A 24,721-nucleotide genomic window follows, 5' to 3' on the forward strand; every position below is an offset into this window, starting at 1 on the left:
AGGATGTTCATAATGTGTTCCATTTATATTTTTAATAAGAGCTAACTTTTTATGACCTGTCTACTGATTGTGCTTCTGTATGTGATTCTTCAGCATTGGTAAGAACACCACCCTTTTCCGTATGTTTCAGAGGTACTAATTTCTCACTCATTCGATTAAGAAATTTTCTGATTAGATTTAAGAAATAGGAAAACGTTTGAAAGGTGCCTTAAGACACGGCAGCAGGCAGTTGCATAATAACGGTTGCATGGTTTCTGATGTCTCTTTCACATGGTCACTTACACAGCATGCAAATGTGCGCGCGTACATGCACATGCACGCTCACAGCAGGTGGAGTGGGATAGATGAAAGGCTCAGTTTCTCTGCAGGTGTACAGGGTGTGCAGTGCTGTGCTTACAAAAGCCTCCTTCTGTAGAGATGGCTACTGTGTTTCATCCAGTCTGCAGAGAATTAGTGTGGTTTTGTTTGTGTGTGTGTGTGTGTGTGTTGGGAAATCAGTTTAGGCCCCAGTTAGTCTGAAAATCCTCTTCACAGTGATTTTCTATACCGAAGCCAAACTTTCTATCATCCGCCTCCATCAGCTCATCCTCTGTCCTTTGCTGTTGAACTTAATCAGCTGGCACTCTCTCCAGACTGTGTGTCTGTATGTTTGTGTGTGTTTGTGTGTGTGTGTGTGTGTTTGGGAGCCCCTGCCTGTGTCTTGTTGTCCTGCAGGAACAGTAGGGGGCTTTTAGCTCTTCAGCAGGAATCTGATGATTTGTGTGGTAAAGGCAGTGCGTGGTTGTAGGTTTGGAAGAGTCCCCACAGTCCTCTAAAATTCTTCATTCACTTTTTGGCTGCTTTTGGTGGAGCGCCACTCCTTCTCCAGGGCTTTGTTTAGAACAGAGGGCTCCCTGCTTAATGTGCAGACACGAGAAGGGAGATGGAAATAAAATGGATACTGTCTTCTGTTGCACCTTGCATGCTTAGAGAATCTGTTTGAGTTTATGGAATTTAATTTTGGTTAACTGGTAACGTGTTGTAGAAGTGTTGATGTCATACTACAGCAGGAAATTGTCTGGGAGATGAGGCGATGTGGCCACTTAATGCATCCCTGAGGAGGTAATTCATGAGACCACCACACCGCATTTCTGACCATATATAGTACACTGCCCTGGCTGGTTATTTTTCAGCTGGCAACAAGTTATTTAACCCGAACTGATGCAATGAGTAGCTTCTCATTTCTCAAACAATGTCGAAAGACACATCCTGTGGTCATGGAAAAGATGTTAATCTGTTTCAGAAGGGTCAAATTATTGGCAAAGAAAACATCTAAGGAGATTGATGCAACTGCTAAAACTGGGTTAAGAACTGTCCAATGGAGGAAGGTCATGTGGTCTGATGAGTCCAGATTTACCCTGTTCCAGAGTGATGGGAGCATCAGAGTAAGAAGAGAGGCGGGCGAAGTCATGCACCCATCATGCATATTCCAAAATGACAATCCCGGGATTTTTTGGACTCAAATTGTAAAAGGAGTGGTTCAGGGAGCACGACACTCTAGACGGGAATAAATGTTGTGACATTGCAGAAGCTTATTGAAACGATGCCACAGTGAACGTGTGCCGTAATCAAAGCTAAAGGTGGTCAAACGAAATATTAGTATGTGACTTTTTTTTGGACGGGCAGTGTATAGTGACTCACTAATAGAGCAGTACTAAGAGCATTCTACGTGGCGCTCAGCTTAGTTATGTGCACACAAAGCTTGCACCCCCTCACTCTTTCTGTTTTCTGTGAAATGAAGGGAAAAGGGGGAGGAGAGGAGGAATGAAGAGAGAGCTCTAATAAAAGAGCGAAGAACCCTGACCATATAAAAATCAGCCATCCATATAATTAGCTGATGCTCTGTTCTTGTCAAACTGAGAGCCTTTACAACTAAACATTTAATATCAATACAGTTGACTTTCCAACAGTCTAGGAAGATATAGAATGTTTAAATGACCCATAAAGAAATATTTTATGACCCGTGGGTTGGCGTACTTCAGCAGAAAATGTTTACTTCACAATATTTGGACATTTGTTAGTTATTACGAAACATTTTGCAGCACATTATAAATCCTGGCAATTTGCAAAGCTACCTTTTCAGACTTTCACGGTTTTGGTCAAAGACTTGCCAGATAAAGTAACCTTGTATTGTTGAAGATAAGGGAAGATTGTTATGTGATGTTACATTATTTTTGTTTTGTCATCTGCAGATTAGGGCCTATTGAGCACAGCATGACTGTTTTTATAATGAAATTAGTGTTTGAATAAAGTAAGGACCCTCCTGGAAACTTTGTTAAAATCTGGCTTGTAAGGAAAAATGATTCATAGATTGCATCAACACTCCCCCACCCCCCACCCCCTCTGTCCTCAATTTGCACCTGGTCCTCTGCATTTGACTCATACTTGGAGAAACACACTCTTGCCATCTCGGAAATGTAGTTTGAATCGTTGTTCTACACACCTTGTTTTCTAACAGCTCTCTTATGTCACCCTGTATATGTTGTGATATGACCCTCTACACAATAGTGCTTCCCATTCAGCTTACTCCTTTTCCACCTTTTGTTTTCTGTGAAATGTTCAGTTCTTCAAGTAGCAATTGACCAAACAGGACTTAGTCACATATGGCTGTTTTGACCATAATGAACTATTACACTCTGCACCCTGGGGTAGTAATGTAGTTTTTCTGAAATATTAAGCTCAGTTGGTCAAAGGACTTACTGGCAGTAGTTCACTTACAAAGAGTTGTTCAGCGTTTGACGTTTTCCAGCTGCGTTTGCAACATATTTCTTGAATATGCTGCAAAAGAATCACATTTTCTCTCTCAAGCTATACTCCCTGATGAAAACACAAAGGCAGCTTGGTAATATCGCTCCCAGTGGCAAGTGCCATCTGTCTTTCCAGCCCTTACTAAGAAATAAACAGAATGTGTTGAGTATTTAAGTAGTTCCTTAGTAGTGTTTCTGACTGCAGTGACATTAGCTGTACTTGACCCGGTCACTCCTTTGTTTGCAAGCAAGTGAAGTTCATCATTAGAGTAGAAGGGCTGGACCATTCTCTCAATCAATATTTTATTTATTTTCTAGAGCTTGGAATAGTTTAGTGATGCTTTGTTTGATGAATCTCACACGTTTGATGATGATGGATGAATGTAAACATTATGATGCACTGATGCATTCCACGTGAATCAACATGTTTATGCTGTAAATCATACGTTGGTGTGCTGGCTAGGAAATTGACACTGAACAGTCAAACTGGTGTCTCCATTAAACTTGTCATAGGTTTGGTTTACAAACCTTTGGTACATCTGGAAAATAAATATAAAGTATGATACAAATGCTGGCAAATAGCTGTTAATAACTGTTCTTGCAATTTATTGATACCCCTGCTTAGATAATCACTACTAGACCTGTAATCTAGTTTATTTAAATAATTTTAAACAAAGTTGATACAGTATTTGCTCTCCTTTGATGCCTTAAAATGTAAGACTTATTTGACAGCAGACAAAAGCTTGAACTCTATCATCCTTCCACAAAGAAGATAAATTTATGTTAATGGATTTGAGTTTCACTGCATCTCCTCTGAGGAGGAAACCGTTTTACTGATTAGGAGCTAACACCACATTTTGATTCCACACATGCTGCAGGTCGGTGAATTACTTTTGCACCAAGACATTAGACTAATTACTTAATTAAAAAGTGGATACAAGCCATCATAGTGAAATATGATTAGGAGATTTGTCTTTTCCCGATGCACTACATTTTACAATGCTTTCAGCATGATTGTATTTGTCTAATTGTCTGTTTAATAATTTAATTTTTAATTACATTGTGTTAAAATACTTGAAATGAACTAAAGCTTCATTAATCATATATTTCCACTCATACTAACTTCTATCTTTACGTTCAACTTTACGGAGGTTCGGGGAAACATTTCTTCTACATCGTCCTGGTATGGATTTATGTCTTGCCTTGATTTATAATTCCTTTGAAGGCCAGAAAGGTGTCTTAACACGTGCTGCATAAATAAAATATGTGCCTGGGTTGAAGAACTGATGAATTTATGCCTGTCCTTTTCATAAGCTATCACCTCCTTTGTCCATGTCTGCACATGTAATTAAACACATACATGTTTCTCAGAGGACAATTAAGATCTATTGTTGTTGTTGACTGTGCCTTCTCAATATTTAAATAAAAATGTAATTGTTTCTTTATAGAGCATGACCACACAAATCTGTATGGTTGAAATCTCCATGCATTAACCCTGTTGACATGACTGCCAGGCTGGAAACTTTGAGAAGCAACATGCTGTTTTCTTTGCTTTAGCATAGTTCTTATGTTAATATCTTTTACTGTTTGTTGGGTTCTGCAAGAGGATGTGTGTTTCATAATGAGTGTGGCTACTGTCTCTGGCAGATTCATCGATTGAGTTTAGGATTTTGCAAATATAAAGAACGTTGCTTTTCTATAGCATATAGCTGATGACCTTTTTGATTCACTGAATGTAACCTAATTTAACAGTACTTTATTCAGGTTTACAGCGTGTGGTTTCCCACTGTTTAATTGTGAGACACACGTCACCTCTGCAAATGCTACAAATCAATAGACTTTTATAGAATAACATATCAAGATTCAGGGGAGGAGCACAGAAAATGCTAATCTGTAATTAATAAGAATGTCCATCTGTTTTGCTGCTGTCTCCTAATTACAAAGACGAGATGCATCCTGAACTGGAACAATTTACGGGTGATTACCCTGTGAGTTGGTGTTTCTGCTGCCAATGGCATTATCGAGAGTTAATATTCCCCTCAATTTTCTGCATCGTCATTATCCAGTGAAGTGTAAGAGAAACGGATAATCAACCATTTTAAACTGTTACTGCTAAACAGTTTTCATTGCCCAATGAGAGGAACTGACTTGTTAACTAGGACCAAGAATTATTGAGTTGACTTCTTTTTTTTTTCTTTCTGAAAAGACCTTGAAGCTCTCACAGTAAATATTTGTTTGGTTCTCTCCCATTAGCCCTGAGGTTGGAGAACAATGTAGACAGCATGTGCTAAATTATACTTTGGAAAAGCAAACATTTAACATTCAGACACTCGTAAATAAATAATGTGAAGTGCTGATGCATTCAGTTCATGATTGTTGTATGCTACTCTGAAGTGTATCTATTAACCTATGTCACAAATGCATACATTTAAGCTTTGTCATTAATTTTAGGATGCATCTAGAACATTTACATTAACCTGGTAACATATTGGCACCCTCCGAATAGACCATACAGTGAGTCAACTCCTCTGTAGAACAACTATACCTGGACATTAGTTCAACATTCATTGTAGTCCTGTTGTATTGTGCTGTGTATTAACAGATAATGTAGCATTGAGCCACACAATAGCAGAGCAACTGCAGCTGTGGTGTGCTGTTTGTCTTAACAGGTGGTGTTCAGGTATAGTACTGAGTGGAGGTGTTTTGAAAATGTTCTCAGCACGTTATACTAATATTAATAAGCTCATGTATTGAAAACAGGTGAAATGTAATAACTCTTTAATGAAGTTCTTTTCTTCTCTTGTCAATAGTGATCGTTTTAGGTCAGTGGTGGAAAGACATTTGAATAAATTGATTTTACAGAGTTGACAGGAGCAGCTCTATTTTGTGAAACTCCATTATATCCTTAGGTCTATGATATGTTTTTATATTTTTTCCTTTTAGACTCTGCAGAAATGTTCTCTGGCTCAGAACAGTATACTGTCAGACCAGAGAACAAGGGCGATTTAAAAGGACCATAGTGAAAAACTCCTCCGTGAGGGTTCTAATAAGGTATGGCAGGATTGATAACATCATATGTAATGAATTCAGAGCTGTATCTGATTCCACAGTTATATGCTCGCTGAGCCTGATGATTCTTATATCCTTTTGAAGCTGCTAGTATTGATTTTGAAGTGAGGCGCGTGGATTTGCTGAGCCAGTGCATCTGGAGTTAACTCTGTCTCTGTAAAGGGAGAGTGGATTTATCTATAGCCCCAAAACAGAACAGTTCTGCCCTCCAAGCAAATCTGAGTCCAGCTGCTGTCTACAAAACAAGGTGCAGAGAGTCAGATTTAATACAACGTAGTACCCTGTTACATTCATCTTTACCATCTTATTTGTCTGTATTAAATAAGGGTTTGAGCAAACTTTGGTGCTTAACAGTGAGCACTGCTTAGGCTAGCAACTGGGAGAAGATCCAAAACGGTCGTGAATATCCCCGACTTAGTCCTTTTCTAATCCTCCCACTCAGAGGCCACAAGCAAGAGAGTTATTGAGTGAAAGCGCATGAGCTAGAACTTCAAAGTAGGAACTGAGGGAGGGAGGGAGTGAGTGACAGTGCAGAGCTATTGGGGGAAATCACCCAGCAGTATTCAAGCAGCACCAGGAGACGTGCACAGCAGTGCTAGAAAACAAATCCAGTGTACTGCTGGGTTATACTGGGCTGGTAGCCAAAGTGTTTCTTTAGTCCACTCTAGGGTGCAGGCTGGAGGCTGGATACAGGTTCCATATGTGAGCCACGTGATGGGGATCATTCACAGATTGCTGTTATATTTCGTGGTGGTACTGTGTTTGAGTGTGTTGTTGTATCAGGTCGTTGGATGCAGATCATCTTTGATGCACTCAGACAGCACTGGATCTACTGAGCTTGAGTAATTGGACCTTGTGGACAACATCAGTCTCATTTCTGGAAATGCACACAATCGTGATAACGCTCACACACATACACACTCCACTACTTCCCATCAGAGCACTCCTTGTTGCAGTTATGAAATAAAAGCCAGCCTGTTGTGAGATTACAATAAATGGCCTTTTCAGGCAGACATTTTCCTCTTCGCCAGTAACAAATCTTGAGCGGTATCCCAGTCAAATCAGAATCTAGACAGATAATCTGAAAGAGAAATGGCTAAACTCCACCTTATCTGACAGTAAAGCTGAAGTGGTCTTTATTTTCAGAGAAGAGGAAGCAAAGCTTTGCACTCCTACAGTAACTTTCACCACTGCTAAACACTCTACAGCTTGGCTGACTTACTTCTTTCATATGACGTAAACTTGTTGCAGTTATGATAAAAATCACTCCTCTCTTTAAATAGAGCAACATATACCACCACAACTAGAAACAGAATATACTGCTTATCAACAACATCATTTTTTTTTTTTTTTTTATGAATGTCTTTGTTATTGTTAATCAAAGTGTATAGCACCTTTTACGTGTTGGTGTGTCTATCAATCAAAAGTAGGGAAGCTGTAATAAATGCTTAACTTTGACAGGTCTCAACTTTTACTGCTTTTAGTCATCGATGGTTGTTTTAAATATAAAAACAGGAACACACTTTTATTCACTCTCCTCCTCACCGTTGGCAGCCGTGACCATGTGTGTTTAATGCCATCAATTATGCTGTGTTCGTTTGGTACAAGATGTTCTTTAATCAAGGCATTTCACGATGTTCATGAAATGAACCATCAGGCTACAAGACTTGCCAAAATCAAATTTGGCCTTTTCTTATCAGAATGGTGAAATGAAATTGAGAAGATAATCCAAACAATGCTGTATCCCAGAAAACTGACAAAGGCCTGCATTTATTGTACATCTACTTAGAAAATTAACCCATTTTCTGTTTTTGTATGTACTCATTCAGTTAATATATAGTTGTAATACATTTCCAGAGATGGAGTTTACTCCAGCCTAACCCCAGACCTTGCTGGTGTGATATTGAACTCTTCTCTGTGGCCCATTAAGTTTCTATTTATTACTCTTTTTTTTCCCCCTATACTTACGTATATACTGAACTTTACCTTGAAGTGGCTATTTCTGCTTATGTGTTTATCTGTTCATCTTTCTGTGTTCTTTTCTGTTTATCTAGCACTTTCTCTTTTCCATCCCTTTTCACTTTCTTTACTGTCATATCTTTAACCTTACTCTTGTTACATGCAACATATGTTGGTCTCCATCTTCCTCCATTAGTTTATCTATTGTGTCAAGTCTGGATTTGATGTATAGCAAGATAAATAGTGGCCTGTTTTAGAGCAATGATAAAACCTGGAGCAGGAAAATCTTAAACTGATTGTGTTTTAAAAGCAATTCAGTTTTTCCTCCCCTGTTTATAGGAACATTTCTGGAACAAACTTCTCAGGACCACCAATGAGATTAAAAAGGCAGTAGTTTAATTTCTCTTGTGCAAGGGAGCATGCACGGACAGAGGCAAAACTCCAAGAATCTAACACATACAGTTCTTTTCATAGATTACAGATGAGAGGGCGATGTTATTCTGTTTGAAAGTGTAGACATAACAATGGCAGTTATGACGTTGCAGCTGATTCTCGTCTCAAGGTGAATTCCATGTCGCAGCATCCCATCTGACTCCTTAAGATAAAAGTATGGTGCACTATCTAACAAGGGCAAAGGCAAGTTTTACAAGGGTCATTTTAAGTTATAACAACGGCTTGAGAAAAGTTTCATGAGAAAAACAAATGTAACTCTCTGAACAACACCTGTGCAATATGTGTAATATATCATTAGGTCACTTCTTGAATATTGTGTTCAATCAAAAACATTAGTAGTTTCCATACAGCGGGGAAAGTAATGATTTGATTGGGGATCAAAAACTTATTTTACTCACTGAAATGTAACTATTTCTATCATGAGCTTTTTCTGGATCTGGACATTTGGTTGATATTCTTTCTCTATCCATTAGAACAAACCCATGAAATATAGACCCCTAATTTCTTTGTAACTGGCCAAATGTACAAAATTAGAAGGGTATCAAATAATTATTTTCCCCACTGTATGTGTTATGCGCAACTCAGAAGACTGTAATTACAGTACAATGGACAAATCAACATTGTAATAATTCGAAACCATATAATTGTTAGTCAAGTTTTCCTATTTGCAGATCTGCAAAATTAAATTAGTTTAATAAGTGAAGATGTATGCACTATGCAGTAATGATATTTAAATATAAAATACAGGTTTTATTTCTACATTCTTCAAATGTTTTGAAGATTCAGTGTAAACATCTCGGCTCACAACTTTCAGTGTCGATAGTAGACTTGTTTATTTTTCTTTCAAACCATGAAACAGACGGGTCAATAAGAACTGTGGGAGGTCATCTGCCTTACCAACACAGCAGTCTAATACTGTTCTTCTTTCATTATAAGTAAGATTCCTTACTGACCAATTAAGCATTATTTTGGTTTGCCTTGCTTCTGTACCTAGGGATCTGATCAGGCATGTAAACAATTGGGTCTTTGTTGAGAAGCAGTGGAGGTAGGGGTAATAGCCTCTGTCTTCACATTGCGTTGTCTTTGGAATAACAACCTGAAGTTCCTGAACTTCCCATTAGCTGTTGTATAATAAGCTGGTCATTTTCCCTTATTGATTTTTGTTTTGTCATGACTGTTCATTTATATTTGGACTTCAGTAATAGAATGTCTGCTGTTTTCATTCTGTATCATCACAGTATCCAGCAGCTCTCTACATTTATACCATTGCTTTAGGCCCAAATGGATACATGTGCTGCAACACTTCAAGCACCAACCTCCTTCACCCAACCTCCAGGACAACCACTTTATCCCTTAATAAATAAAAATCAGTCAGGCACACTACGCATTCCAGGGTGTCTCTTTACAATAGATCACCCTAAAACCATGACAAGAGGGTGTGACCCAAATGTCACCATGGCAAAGTACTGAGAGTATTTATACCCTAAAGAGCCCAGAGTCGGTTTGAGAGAAAATAAATGTAGGGAATGGTGCGTGCATGTGCTGAATGCCATCTGATCTCACAGTTACTCAATCAATTAGCATTTGCAAATGAAGATTGTGGAGACTGTCATCGACAGTGATCCAAAGATTCATCGACTGTAACATTTGTAACATTATCAGAACAAGAGACTTAGTTATGAACCTGAAACCTGTATCTTAGTGTCCATTATTGTCTTTCATGCCATTAAGCACACTTACTCAGACTTTCTCCCAAGTGTGTCCCTACCTATCCCATCCAGTATCAGCTTGATACGTCATCAGTCACTCTCACTGGGTATTTTATTGATGCTTGGTGGGTTTTGTATTGTTGGTGTTGTGTAATTTTTAAAATTTGTAGTAGCAGCAGCTACTGTACGTAACACGTACTTGGAGAATTGCAGGCAGAGTTGACCCAGATGCAAACCAGATACATTTATTGATTTAAAGAAAAAGAAAAGATAACTACCCAGTCCTAGGATTTTGTGTGGGTTATAATTGAGATTAATATTCCCCAATTTATAACTCATAATTGAGTTAATGTTATATAATGCCCTTTGCCATCTCTTTAGTCTGGAAATTAACATAGAGATATATTTAAGAAGCCCATACAGTTTTGCAATATAGTGTGTGTGTGTTTGTGTTTGTCATCCTTAATACATAGAATATTGAACTAGTTTTTACAGTATTTAAAAGCACACAATAATCCAATAGTATGACTTACTATTTAGTAAGTCATTCTTTCTGTTTATCTTTTCTGTTTATCTTTTTCCTCACCGGCCAGCTACATCATGCCTCTTGCCCATCTCCTCTCTCTGCCCATGCTTACACTACAACATTCACCCTAGTGTAGTGTGCTTGTGAATGGCATGCATGTTAATTGTGTTAATGAAGGTCACCCAGAGGAGCAGCTGGAGTCTTTCTCTGTAACTACAACACTCCCTGTAGGGAAGCCGCTGCCTGGATTGAATCTCATTGGGACACCAAAAAACACCATATGCTCGCCACCCACCACCTCACACCTTTTCATAAGCTTGTCACTGAGAAATGAATTCACAGATCCCAGGCTATGCATGATATTTAAAATAATATAAGGTCTGCTGTCAAATCAAAATCAAGAGAGAACTATTTTGACTTTTGTAGACGAGATTTGGTCGCAGATTTTCTTTTTTCTTTTTTTCTGTTCGTAAAACAAACTCGGTGTAACACATCCAGGTTTGCAGCTTAGTGGTAGCTCGATTCGCTGGGGCTAGGAAATAGCTGCTAGTACTTAATAGACATTCTTAATTTTAGTTCAAACTTTACCTTTTTTAAATATCATTAGGATGCATGCGTCATCTCTGGCACTGAAAAAAACACCAGATGCTTTTCTCACTCTTCAAATTGCCATTGCCTTCTGATCTCTAATTGGTAGAAGATCCACAATTCGTATTGTGTAAACAGCAAACATTTAACTTTTCTGTATGGATTTTGTGTGATTCTGTGTTGGACTACAGCACATTCTCAGACTTGATCAGTACATGATGTACTAACGCATAAAGATTTTCTATGGCAAACATTCTGGTACTATATGCTATAAGATGGTATCAAAAGGAGAGACCTACAATGCAACAGTACATCTGTTCATTATCTGCGTCTCTAATGGTATACATAAAGATAAAGATTAAGTCATCTACACATCACTTTTCCATAGCAGGTCTTCTGTCCAACACCAGGTAGTCAAGCAACCTGGCGTGTGACATTAGGCAGATTCTAAAGGTTAGACGGGATGTGAACTGGCACCTTGGCATCTCTGTCTCTCCAGGCAGCTGTATGGCTCAACAGGCCCGGTGACAGCAGACTGCAGGGACTGGAGTGGTCTACTGTAGAGACTTCCTCTGTCAGGCCCTGGGTGGGCTGTGCTGTGATATTTTATATTAAGGGCATGGCTGAGCACCCCTGCAGGCTCCCTGACAGTGCTATACCGATACACACATCATACTAGTGGGAGGCCAAGGACACACATACAGTACGCACAGAGGAAAATGTGTTGAACATTTATGCATTAGTCAAACATGTCAGAATAGCTGAGGATATGGAGGAGGGGGAGTATTACATTTTCCTTATCAGTTTAGATAGAAACTGCACATTTAACTTTTTAGTAAGTGTTTTTTTTTTAATGCTTGGGGTGAACACTATGCTACAGAAAGAAGAATGGTTTCATATTGTTCTTACAACCTACAGCTGTTTTCCTGTTCCATGGAAAGGCATTCATGGAAAGACCAGATGGAAAAATATTGACGGAGGAAACAAAAGAAACTTTTCCGGCATGCTTGTGATCCATCTTGTCAGTGTAACAGTCTGTGTATGTGTGCATGGGCCTGTATTTATGTGTGTGAGACAGGTCTCCAGGGGATACATTCACTTTCCATTCTCACTGAGTGCTCTGGAGCGTGAGTGAAAGAGTCATTATACAGTTCCTCCTTCTAATCCAGCACAGATGGGTGTATGTTCAGTGTGTACAGTATGTGACATTACAGGAAAATAGAATTTCAGCAACATATGCTTGTTTGCCCTATAACCCTCAGTCATTTATATGGATTGAAATCTGTTTCATTTCTGTGCATGTCACACAGAGATTGATCAGGTTCTGTGTGTCTCTGAGCAGGAGTAAATAGCTGGTTTTCAACAAGTCTAAAATAAATTTGTTTGCATGAGTGTGAAAAGTGAATATACAAAATAAGAAAAAGAATTGACACGATTAACTCTCACTGTTGTGTTCAATCATGTATGATGTTTGTTGCAGTTGGTATATGGACATTTCAGTGTAGGTCAATTAGACATTTAAATTATTTATCTTAATAAGATAATTTCTTCCTGAGATTTGGCTGAAATAAATTTTATTAAATAGGCATGATTTGTAATTTCTCAACGTCATAGTAATATTGACTACACTGTATGCCTTAGATCGTTGTGTATTGCTAATGAGTGAGCGAGCCAGCAGGCCTAATTGGAGACTTTGGTTTTCAGGTTTGTTATTGTTGACGTTGTCAAGCTTTTCCAATATTTAATTAATTGAAGGTCATGCATGTTATCTGATACCGCTTTGCTCAGTCTTCAGTGTTCTTACACTCTTATTAATATCTCAAAACCATACATCACACTTTGTTCAGTGTATAGATAGCAAGTAGCCAAATAAGATCAATCTACCTTCTAACTCTCTATCGTCAGAAGAATGGTTTATTAGATTTACAGTTGTATGTAAATCTAATACATACAACAGATCGAGGCTGTCCCTGCTTTGACCAAATGTTCCAGGGCTAATCAATTGAAAATTTAAAAGGCAAAAGGAGACGGATGTCCTTGTGCTGAGGAGTGTTTATAACAGTGTAAATTATGTGACTTGTTAATTTCCACTACTACAGTACTCGTCTTTCAGATCCTGCTCACCACACTCACCATTGTGTCATCTTTGAGACTAAGTTAGGCCATCTATATTATCTTGTAGATGCTTTTAAGTGTCCAGCATACAGTAGGTATACTATAGTTGTACTTTTTTCTGTATAGATACAGTTAAGGTTGAGGGGGGAAAAAGGCCAAGTTAACTCAGCATAACTATTACTATAACTCCTTGGCTTTATCGGTGTCCCTTTAAAAAGCAGACAAAATTGAGCCTTGTGTTTTGTTCTTTAAAAAAATGCTTCACCACATACTTTCTAACAGAAAGTATACTTTCTAACAGAAAGTATACTTTCTAACAGAAAGTATGTGGGGAAGCTTCTATGAATTTACCCATCACATTCATTAGAATAAAATTTCTCAGTTTTAGGTATATGTTCTTGGATGGGGAGAGAGTTGTGGAATAATAATCTGTCTCCTTTGGAGTAACAAACAGACAGAATTTCACTAAATCTAGTCTAAGAGAGAACAGATGGACCAGGAAATGAGATCTGGACAGAAGCCCAAAATGTATTGCTTTGATTTATCGTTTGGTTTCTCTTTTTGGGACTTAAGGTAGAATTCACACTGAATGGCAAACCAATATTCAATCCAGCTCCACCAGACGTTTCAGTGGGAGCCATGAACAACAAATTACTGGGCAAATGGATAATTATAATAATGGGCTGTTGCATTTTTATTTCAATATTACTAACATCACTTAATAAAAAACAGGCCACCCAGAGGAGAAGAGAATGAAGAATTGCTAGGGGAGAAATTACAGAGAATTGAGTTTAGTTTGAAAAAGAGAATGACCTAATGAGTGGGTAGTTTTGAGGTAGTTGCTAAAGAGATGTCTCAGGAGGATTATGATAAGTCAGGGAGTGTACAGCTTCTGTGATAAACAACAGATTTTACTTGATCTCAATACACCATCCATGTATTTATTTGTCATAAAACGTTATCTGATCCTTAGTCAAGAATATTATCAAATAAGATGTGCCTAAAATAATAACACAACAAAATTCTGTCTTTATTGAGAACATCCATAAAAGCCTCATGGTGCTAGTGGAAAAAGTATGTGAACTCTTGGAATAGTGACCTTAACAAAAGCTAACTGGAGCCAGGTGTTAGCATAAGTTAAGAAAATTTGTTTGGAGGTGTTGATTAGAGCTACTTCTACTGACTGAAAACACTCAAGCTTTGCTCTGCACAAGAAGCCATACCTCACCAAAAGAGGCTTTCAGAGGATCAGAATTGTTGATTTACATAAAGCTGGACAGGGTTACAAAGTGATGTCATAGACTAAATTATAAACGTGACCCAGGTTTGACACACAGTTTCTTTTTTTTTTGGTTTGAGGATCTCTGTTCCAGGCACATCAGTTTAGGTCATCCTGACAAAGTAAGTGTTCAGGAATGTGTTTGAAATGTTGGTGCATGCTATTTTGTGATGATATCCAGATTAGCTTGTTATGAGGTATTTATGTATTAATGCATACCAGAGATTTGGCACTTATGAATGCATTTTTTTAAGTGGGTTTAATACACCAAGCTGTGAGATTGTACTGCAAAATGTAATGTGACGTTTTGCTTCTTTTTATGTGCATCCCTCTCTCTCACTGGTGTGTGTATAGCTATCGCTGCCTTTCATCTTGGTCATGTCTTTATTCCAGAAGCTTAATATTCAAATTTGGAAATGACAATCGATAAACACATAATTAGATCAGGAAGACATGAGTTTTTTTTCCCCCCTCTTTGAGCCTGCTGGAGTCATGCCAAAACATAATCAGTCCAAGTTTTTACATGGCCAATAGGGAGCCTCAACATGCAGATGAGTATTGAATTCATTCTGTAGTATGACAGTTTGGGTGTAGCCTCAGGTCAGTGCCCCGATGTAATTAAACATTTTCTTGTATGTGTGGGCTGTGGCTTCAGGGGAATGTCTGCTATGTGGGCTGTGGCCTTTCTGCACAGTAGACGAGGAACTAATAACACATTTTAATAAATTATGAAATTTTTATTTGTGGTATTGCTTTCTATGCGACTTGACAGTGTAGAGAAATTAGTTAATACCTCATGTTAAAAAGGCACTCATTCTGCATAATATACACCCTGTTCATTAAACATATCAGAATAAGAGAAAAACATCTCACTTGCTGAATATTTTAGTTGAGCCACATGTTCAGTTTATTAATTTCGGAGTTGCTTTGATTTGAATTGAACTGAAATAAGCTCTGGTGCCTCAAATGAGAGTTTTTCGTCTTGGATGACTGACGCATATGATTTGTCAAGCCTCCAGAATCCTTTTAATGTGTTGTCCTTGGGTGAGTGTTATAATTGGATGGATAACAGATGTGACTGGAGGCAAAAGGCCGCTATGTTTTTGAAAAGCTCATTTGGGTTTGGAGTTCTGTTTTAAAGGGGGATGGATGAAGGGAAGGATGTGACTTTCAAAAGATTCATGAAGACATGGCATTAAGACGATGGTATAGGGAAGCCATTTTGTTCTTAGTGAGGTTATTTAAAATGCAGAAATAGTTTTATTTAATCTGAAGAGCAGTTCTTCAACACCAGTTCCCAGTCTCCTCACTTTACCAGCCATTAGTACCTGCATCCCACATTACACTGTTAATGTTACAGTGGTGTGTGATTGTAGTTGAGGAGGTCACCAAATAGTCACCGAACTAAAAATGCAAAACTCACTAAATGGGAGCACAGACACACACACGAAGTGAACTTGCCTGCAAGCTGTGACAATAAGATTTTAAGATATTGCTAAAGGACATTTGGCTTGATTTAAAGTAAGTAAGTTGAATGGTCTTGGCCACATTGGCAAAAGGTTTTTGCATGGGTTGTCACCTGCGTGTTTCCAGTGTCCAGAAAATCAAGAGGAGCAATTCATTTTCAGAGTAGAGGATCCCATCATGCCAGTTTACCATGTTAGTATATCATAATGCAAATTTGCTGAAGGTTAAAGTAAAAGTTTACATATATTATGCACTGTTACTTGTTTTCAAATGAGTTTTACAGTAACCCAGATTTAATACAACTGCTTTGTTGTATGAGAAGGTGCAACTCTGCACTGTGACATTGTTACTAGGCACTGGTGTCTGTGCCTGTGCTGTAGCTGTTATGCACTCCCTTTTTCATTGCTACATTGCCACTGCATGGGCACCGTCCTGCCTTAGGAGGCCTTGTACACAGAAGTCACTGTGTTTTCAAACCCATGAATAGTCTGTAGCACAGTGTGCCTTTGTTCTGGGGTGTTGTTGCTAGTCGAGCCAGTACTATGGTTCATTCCAGTGACAGCTTCTTTCTCAAGAAAACAGTGTGTTCCAGCTCAAGCAGAGTGGGGGCAACTTTAAAATAGACCTGTAATCATAGACCTAGACGGAGAAAAGTGTTAGACATGCCCTCAGACGACAGCTCTAATAACAATGCAGAAAATTAAACATGCAAACTGTTTAGATATATACTTTTTAAAGATGGTGTCCCTACTGCCAAGAAACTTAATCCTTCTCTCTTCTATAAATAATTGTAGGCTGGCATTTCATGTGGTTTCAAACAGTTCACCTCACCTCACTCACCTCAAAACTTATACTTGGTTATTAATACAATAAATACTGGAATTAAATGTGTTGCTGAAACCTTTTGGTTTTTCTGTTGGTATTTTAACAGTAACATCTGAGTTTTCATATTTTGGCAACATGTTTAGAATAATTTTATTGGAATCGACAGATAACTGATCTGGCTTCATTTGTTAAGTTTGTTTGATCACTATGATCTATCCCCTGAGAGCATTCTTATTCTTTTAGAAAGGGAACGCCCTAGACTAAAACTGTAAGCTAAACTAACATTGACTACAGTACAGTAGTTCTTATGGTCCAGCACTTTGTCCATTAGCATTTCCAGACATACAGATGACTTGATGAAATCCTATTCGTTGTGATCCTGCTTTCAGTATTGAACTATTCTAATTTGCCATCTCGACACACCAGCCCTTATTTCTCAGATGCATTTTGTGCCATGCTAATGAGATTGCCATGGCAACCATGTCTACTTAATGTCAGAGCTTGGAGCCAATTGACTGTTCACTGAAGGGGTCTGATTTTTCAAGAGATCCTTATCCCACCTGGTTGAGATGGAGGCTGTGAAATGCTTCTTTGAAGTGTGACACAAGTGAGTGAAATGATAAATAACCAAACTCGACGAACAAGGTATTCCTAAACTATACTTAGAAATTGTATTATGAACGATGAGAGAAACATGTTGCTGAATGGATCACTATCGGATCTATCATGCTTTTTCACTTTGGTGGGTGAATCTTGAAACAGCCATTTTTTTCCAAGGCCTGCCTGAACTCAGACACATTATCATCCATATCTTATGTGATTTTTGTAATATTCTGTGGTTATGCAATTTCCAATTCATTCAGATGGCTTAAAGTCTTGATGCTTATCATCTCTCTGCCCTGTAAAAAGATACTTTCGATAAGCATCAGTGTTGATACAAGGATTAAGTTGTGTGAGGGGAAAGGAAGTTATGCCAATACAATTGGTCCTTTTTCATATTCTTGAATGAAGCTCAGTTATTTTTTCATGCAGTACATAATTGATGTTGGCTGTACTGGCTCCTGTTTGTTTTTGTAATGCTTCATTTGAATTGCCACAGAATGATTAATAATCAACACCCTGCACACCTCGCAAGCTAATTGAAGTCTTCACTGCTTTTGCTAGTAATCGTCCTGGTGCTTGTATTTCTCTCTGAACAACCACAACTACGATAATATTTCCTTGAGGAAAACTGATCCTGAGAATGTTGATGTACAGTACAAGTTTCCCTTCAGGCTGCAGCACTTGCACTTAGCCAAGCATAACAAGGGATTGATCCACTGGAGGAAGTGAGAGCATGTCACCATCAGAGCATGAGAAAGGAGCAGGACAGGAACCTCGGCATGGCCTTCCTTTTACATCCAGCCCAATGGAAACAATGGCCTTGGCAACCTCTCAGTGATTTTGGGTCTTCCCTTGTTCCTAGAAATGTAGCCAAATGATGTGTGCTTACTCTCCTAAGGTTTATTATGTTATGTTATATTGTGTTCAGGGTGTGATTTTAATGATTATGTTTGCTTTATAGATGTAAAGTAAATAACAAAAGTGTGTTACAGTGGACCCATTTTTGATCCACTTAAGTTTATGTACAAGAAGGGAAACTGCGACCTCCTTCACCTTTGCACTGTGCAGTTTCTGTATAATGTGAGATGTGTTATTCCCTTATGATTTTGGCATCAGTTGCATATCGGGCATTTTCGTTATGTTTTCTAATTACAATTCACTTATTGTTTCAGAGCTGCCAAGTTATCATGAGAGTAACTTCAGTAGAAAGCCTATGAACCTAAGAGTATGTATTTTCTCACAGCTTTCTCCCTGGTTACCATTTTGGTACAGCCAGAGCTAGTAACTTTCAGTAATAGATACATTTTAAGGGCAGCATCACTAAAACACCTGTGTTCATGTGTGTTCATTTTACAGTGTTTTATTGCCTTGAGACAACAAGTATCTTTCACACATTGTGTAGGGGAGGGGGTGCACTCACTTGTAATCTCTTGAGTTGTACTGTACATTTTCATTTACACTGCACTACACTGTCAAGACATTCAACAATAAGTGCTTGCCAAAGTATGTTGTATTCATTGTTCTTGTTCTAGGAATTTTACCTAGGACTGTGCTGAACACCTTGTTGACTAGTCACTAACATTCTGTGGTTGTGCCGTAACTATTCAAATACGATCTGTGATGCCTTTCTATGTAAACATCAATATGAATGGGATGTTTTTGTACTGCTAGTCAGATAAAAGATTACAGTAGATTACAACACATAACCTTGGCCTCATCAAACTTTCATGATTTGTTTCTATTTTGTGATATAAACCAAACCAATTTACTTATACCAAATGTCATATTCACTGCCAGTAAATATAATCATTAGTTCCAGCAGTATAGGACATCTCTGGTAAGATAAGATGGAGGCAAGACCCATATCTAAGAGAGTTGAATTCATACTGTACTTGTGTTTTTCTATTTATTTATTTATTTTTCTTTTCTCTTCTTGGCTAGCGGTTCTCCATTTAATCAGTCTGGGGGAAAATAATAGTTCTGTGTTATAGTGTATTGCCTGCCATGAATGGAGCTCGGAGACAAACTGTTCATGCTGTGCATTGGATGACCTCAGTTTCTAGACTTCTACCCTTCAGCACAGTGGTTCATTACATTCAGCAGTCATCCTCTTTATGACATGTTCTGGTTTCTAGAGCTTCTATTAGCCTGCTGTGTGACCCAAGACTGATCTGATCACTCACTGGTTGTGGCTGTCTGTTTGCCTGAATAAATAAATCCACAAAGAAGAGATTAGAAAGACATGTTAACTAGTTTGCTACTGTGGCTGCTCCATACTGCAACCTCAGGGAAGCACGTCATATATTAATTGCAGCTGTCTAAGTGCATACACAAAACATCCAAACATCCCTGTGCCCAGGGGAGTTTACCCTCTGACGTGGCATTGAGCCCTACCTATATCTATTTTTAAGTTATAATCAGAGAAGGGTGTGGTATGGCTTTTACAAATCCAAAACCAAATCCAAACCAAACACAAGCCAAAATGGACCAGTTTGTTTTTTCTTTTTTTGTTTTTTTGAGAACTGTGCAGCTGTATAAAGGGCAAAAAACAGTGCAAGTCACACAAACTCTTTCAAACAGATTTCTCTCTGAGATGATACAATAGCAAAAGTAGGAGAGAGGTTTGCTGATAGAGCATGCTGTTCCTGAGTAGGACAAAAACTTGCTGTTTCTAACCCACATCCAGGTGTACTATAGAGCTGTGGGCCTTAGTGGTCTGTAAACAGGGTGGTGTTAATCTCTGTGCACTGTTGGAAGACATAGATATTCATGGCTGGGAACGGTGACCAAGCTGAGGATGAAGTGAAGTCAGTAAATTTTTTCATAATGTTTAGTTATTCATAAACTGTACTCATATTACCTGTCATGTACAGTTACAGGAGTGCAGCATGTGCCAAAGAACACTGAAAATGCAACAGCTTTTTGTTGTTTGTTGCTTTTGTTTAAATTGTTTAAAACAATTTAAACAAAAGCACAATGTTTTCCCACTGTTATGTTATGATTATGTCTATTTGTAGTGCAGTTTGTTAGATTAGTCAGCAGTGTAGTGGAGAAGATAAATCACCTTTTGTGAAGAGAAATGAATCATGTCCAGCTCTGTATACAAATACTCAGCAGTTTATAGAAAATTCATACAGGAATAATTATACCCAACTGTTTGTTCTTCAAACCTGTGGCAAGGAAAGATGTAAATGGACTATACTGCATGTTATATGAAAACTACACAATATTTGACGGCAAATAAATTTACAAGCTGTGTCTATTCTTGGTTAGATTCTCATACAGTTGTATGATGTGAAATTGTTTTATTGTCTTATTTAGGCCACCCATTAAAGCAGCTCGTGACTTGGTTTGTGACCCGACCTGTCCATGCATCCTTATCCAAACCTTGTCACTGTTTCAGAAATATGGGCAAAGTTACACAGAAACTATATATTGTGAAATGTAATTTTGGCGTTTATAACTTTTCCAATAATCTCATTCTGCATGTTGTTTTTGTTTCCACAGTGACAAATAAGAAACCATCCCATGTGTCCATCACTAAGGTGAAACAGTTCCAAGGGTCTTCTGCTTTTGTCAAAAGGTCACAGTGGACAATTGACCAGCTACGGCAGGTGAACGGCATTGACGCCAACAAAGTATGTAAATTTGTCTCAAAGATTGTTTCCGTTTATCTTAATTTAGCTAATATAGGCTTTTGAAACTTTGGTTTAGAGTTACAAGTGCATTGTTGACTTGCCATCTCTCTTGTGTCCTTGTTATTGTCTCCAAGGACTGTCCAGAGTTTGACCTGGTGTTCGATAATGCCTTTGACCAGTGGGTTGCTAGTTCAGCAGGAGAAAAGTGCACCTTTATCCAAATACTTCACCACACCTGCCAGCGCTACAGCTCGGTGCGGAAACCAGAGTTTGTCAACTGTCAGTCCAAACTGCTGGGGGGTAAGATGTGGAAAAAAAAAACCCTTCCACCTGTCTTTTGTTAATATTTCTGGCCAGAATGCAGCAATGACTCTACAATGGCAGACTCACTGCTGTCATACTGTGCTGTAAGCCAGTCTGCATCTGATTATGTATGATGACAACCAGCACCTGGTGTGTATGAAAATGCATTCTTATTTTTCATACACAGCATCTGTTGAAGTGAGGTCAATGAGGATGTCCAACCAAACTCGTCAGCTATGACTCAAAGCATCTGACACAGATCATCTGGTTTAACAGCATATAGCCTAAACAATAATCTTCCCTAATTTTTGTGATACTGACATATTTCATTGTGTCTATAGTGTGAATCAGATTTTCTTTTAAATGAATTTCGTTTAAAAAAAACCTTTAACATCAGAGTTGTAACAGCTCCTGAACTGTTAAGTCAATGAGATATTAAATCTGTGAGACTGTGGAGTAGTCAATTGACAGCTATCCTCTGCCTTTCTTATTCCATGCCCAACTAATAAGCGAGGACAAGCTGATTTAAAAAACCAAAACAAAGTACTTCAACTGCCCAAATGTTTTCCATGTGTAAATTTCCTGCATTCTTTGTTACAAAGGAGGTGGACTTTCGGGTGTCAGTTGAGGTTTCCTCTACAGTTCAACTCAGTATAGAGTGAAGCTTAATCAGATATTGATCTGTTTACCACCAAGGCTCATCTTTGAACATGTATTATTCATGGAATTATTTATAGAAAGGCATACCCAACTTGCTTCCTGCAGGGTGCCCATCTGCCCCACAAACAGTAGAGCAATTGTTGTCAATTGTTGACACAGATGAAATCTTACAAGTGTGCAAGTCACAGAATGCTACTATTGAACCTGCACCGAGTTCCAGAGAGGTGACAGTATGTGGAGTGTTTGTGTAAAGACACTAATTTTTGTCAATCTTTGTTTTTTTTGCCATGTTTGTGTATGGAAACACAACATCCACTAATGATAAAGCTCCCTTCAGTATGCTGCTATGTTGGCTCGACCTCCCTCCTACTCTGGAAAACATGGCCATATTTAACTTGCTTGAACTGACCCTTGTGTATAATATAGACTTTCTGTGTGTAGGCGGGAAGCAGTCGTGTCCAAGAGAGCACTGAACTTATTAAAATAGGATGGATTATGAAGTAGAAATGTTGCTTGTCAACCACATGCCTCCAGTAGATCTGGAAATTGCACTAAAGGTCCTGTAGCACAAAATCGAAAGACCATATGAAATTAACAATGCCCTTGTTATAAATGCTTGAAATAGGAATGGATTTACCCACAAAAACAATTTATTCTATTTAAAATAAGCTTTTAAGAGCAAAGCTGGTGGTTTGGTATAAACAGATATTGAGTGAGCTATTGATACCATGCTGTTAGTCCATCTGGCCAATTATCTGATAATGGACTGCTCACTCTCGGTGTGTAGAGGAAGCCGAGTGTGATAAATGAGAAAGTTGACAGATCACCACGCACAATGTGACAGGAGAAACCGAGAGGATGCCATGCTACTGCCAACTCTGTCCACTCCAGTTTAAGTCTCACACCAGTGCAAAACAAAAATCATGACGCTGCTCAGGTGTGGGACCATAACTGTGGGAGACTCTATCTACAGAAATGCCTTGAGATGATCAAGAACACATAAAACATCCTCAAATGACATAAATCTGGTCAAACACAGAAAAGAATCATGCAAAATATGTGTTGTAGTTTAGTGGATTGTGAAGTGTGTTGCAAAACAAATTAAATTGTAAAATAACTACATTTTATTAGGAAAGGAGGAGGAAAGATGTTTTTATATTGGTCCTCACATCTCTTATCATATTCATCTGCCTGGTAACACAGGTTAATTATGTTTAATACAGTCCTGGTGAACTACCAGGTGAACTGATAAAGCCAAATTTTAGACTTGAGCTATATTGGGCAGATTCACAGGCTGGTCTTCCTGATCCTTGATGGGGCATGTAATTGTTCTAGAAATAAAACAGGCCAATTTGCTAATTGCCTTGTTATCAATGCCGAACTGTGTGTCTGCCCACACAGTTATACCCTGTTATAGCCCAATTCCAACCTGAGTTTTTCCATCTCTCCAGCATTTGTTCGTGACCTGCATCTAAAAACACTTTTAAGCTTGTGAGCAAAGTGGATGCTTTTAGGCCCACAGTATAAACTTGTTTTCTTCTAGTTGATTTGAAATACTCAATGCACAAATGTAGACTAGGTTTGAAAACCTTTTAACTAATGTGTCATACTAGTTATATACATAACAGTTTTTATGATTTTCCATGTACATGCTAAATTTTACTTAAGAGTAATAAATAATTATAGTAATAAAAACAATAACAAGTTGAGTTACCTGACTCGAGTCCCCGAGTGCCTTAACATTCCAAAAATTATAACCCCTCTTCACTAATTTCCAAATGGATTTTTTTTTTGTCTATCAAAGCTGACTATGACTTTCAATATTTTCTCATCACAGAAGACCAAGCTGTAGATTCAATCATTTTCCGTTGCAAGGCGTTTTTGAACAGAGTGAGGAAAGAATTAGTTTCACAGCATGGTCACCTGCTAAGACAAGGTAAGCCTATGGTATACTGAGCTATTTGGAATAAATAACGTTTATCGTACTAAAGCGTGTTGAATTACTCCAGACGTCAAGATGGTGCATTGTACATAGTTTTTTGCACTATGTTACATGTGACTCTATAATACATGTAGATAAGCCTAACAAAACAATAAATTAGGGTCAGTCAGAGTTAGATTTTAAAAAGTGTATCCCCTAACTCCTGGCGCTCAGGGACACAACAGATCTGTGTCTTCATTTTTAGGGCTATAGACTAATTGCCATTTGCATACAGAGAGCTACTCTATATGCTCCCAGTGAGCACAAGGTCAAAATGTCCCTAATATGTGTTTTCACTGTTGGGGTTGAGAACATGCTGAACGGGATTTTAAGTGTGCATCCAGAGGTCATGTGAGTTATGTTCTCTGCCTTCACCCCTCACTGTCAGACTGCGTGCACTAATACCGTTCAGGGGTAAATCACATTTTGATGTACAAGGCGCAAGACAATGATACTGTGCTTCTTCCCTGATGTTTTCCTCACTGTTCTGTACCTCTGTAGAGCTTCTTGCAAAATAACATTTAATCTCAGTGAAAGTGCTAATTATGGAAATTGCAGCTGTTTGATACTTTGTGTGATGCTGACATTTATCTGCTGATTAAAGCCACTGTGACTAGGCTGCTCATGAACACCTAGTAGCTATTTTTCTCTGTGTCAGCATGGCCCTGTGGTTCACGTGTGACAGAATGTCCCATGTTTGTCCCCATTAGTGTCTTTAGTGCCTTGCATTTTTAACCAGAATGACAGTGACTAAACTAAA

General features: G+C 38.4%; 1 protein-coding gene across 3 annotated transcripts in view; it reads left to right on the plus strand.

Moving 5' to 3' along the window:
- Positions 1-24,721, plus strand: part of stxbp6 (syntaxin binding protein 6 (amisyn)) — a 46,387-nt gene that overhangs the window by 14,632 nt on the left and 7,034 nt on the right. For all 3 annotated transcript variants that reach the window (XM_026339874.1, XM_026339873.1, XM_026339876.1), the window contains exons 3-4: positions 20,887-21,017; positions 21,152-21,317. In XM_026339874.1, coding sequence (XP_026195659.1) covers positions 20,887-21,017; positions 21,152-21,317 — 297 coding nt within the window. The remainder of the gene's footprint in view (positions 1-20,886; positions 21,018-21,151; positions 21,318-24,721) is intronic.

This window comes from Anabas testudineus, chromosome 22 (genome assembly GCF_900324465.2).
Source record: "Anabas testudineus chromosome 22, fAnaTes1.2, whole genome shotgun sequence".
Lineage (NCBI taxonomy): Eukaryota > Metazoa > Chordata > Actinopteri > Anabantiformes > Anabantidae > Anabas > Anabas testudineus.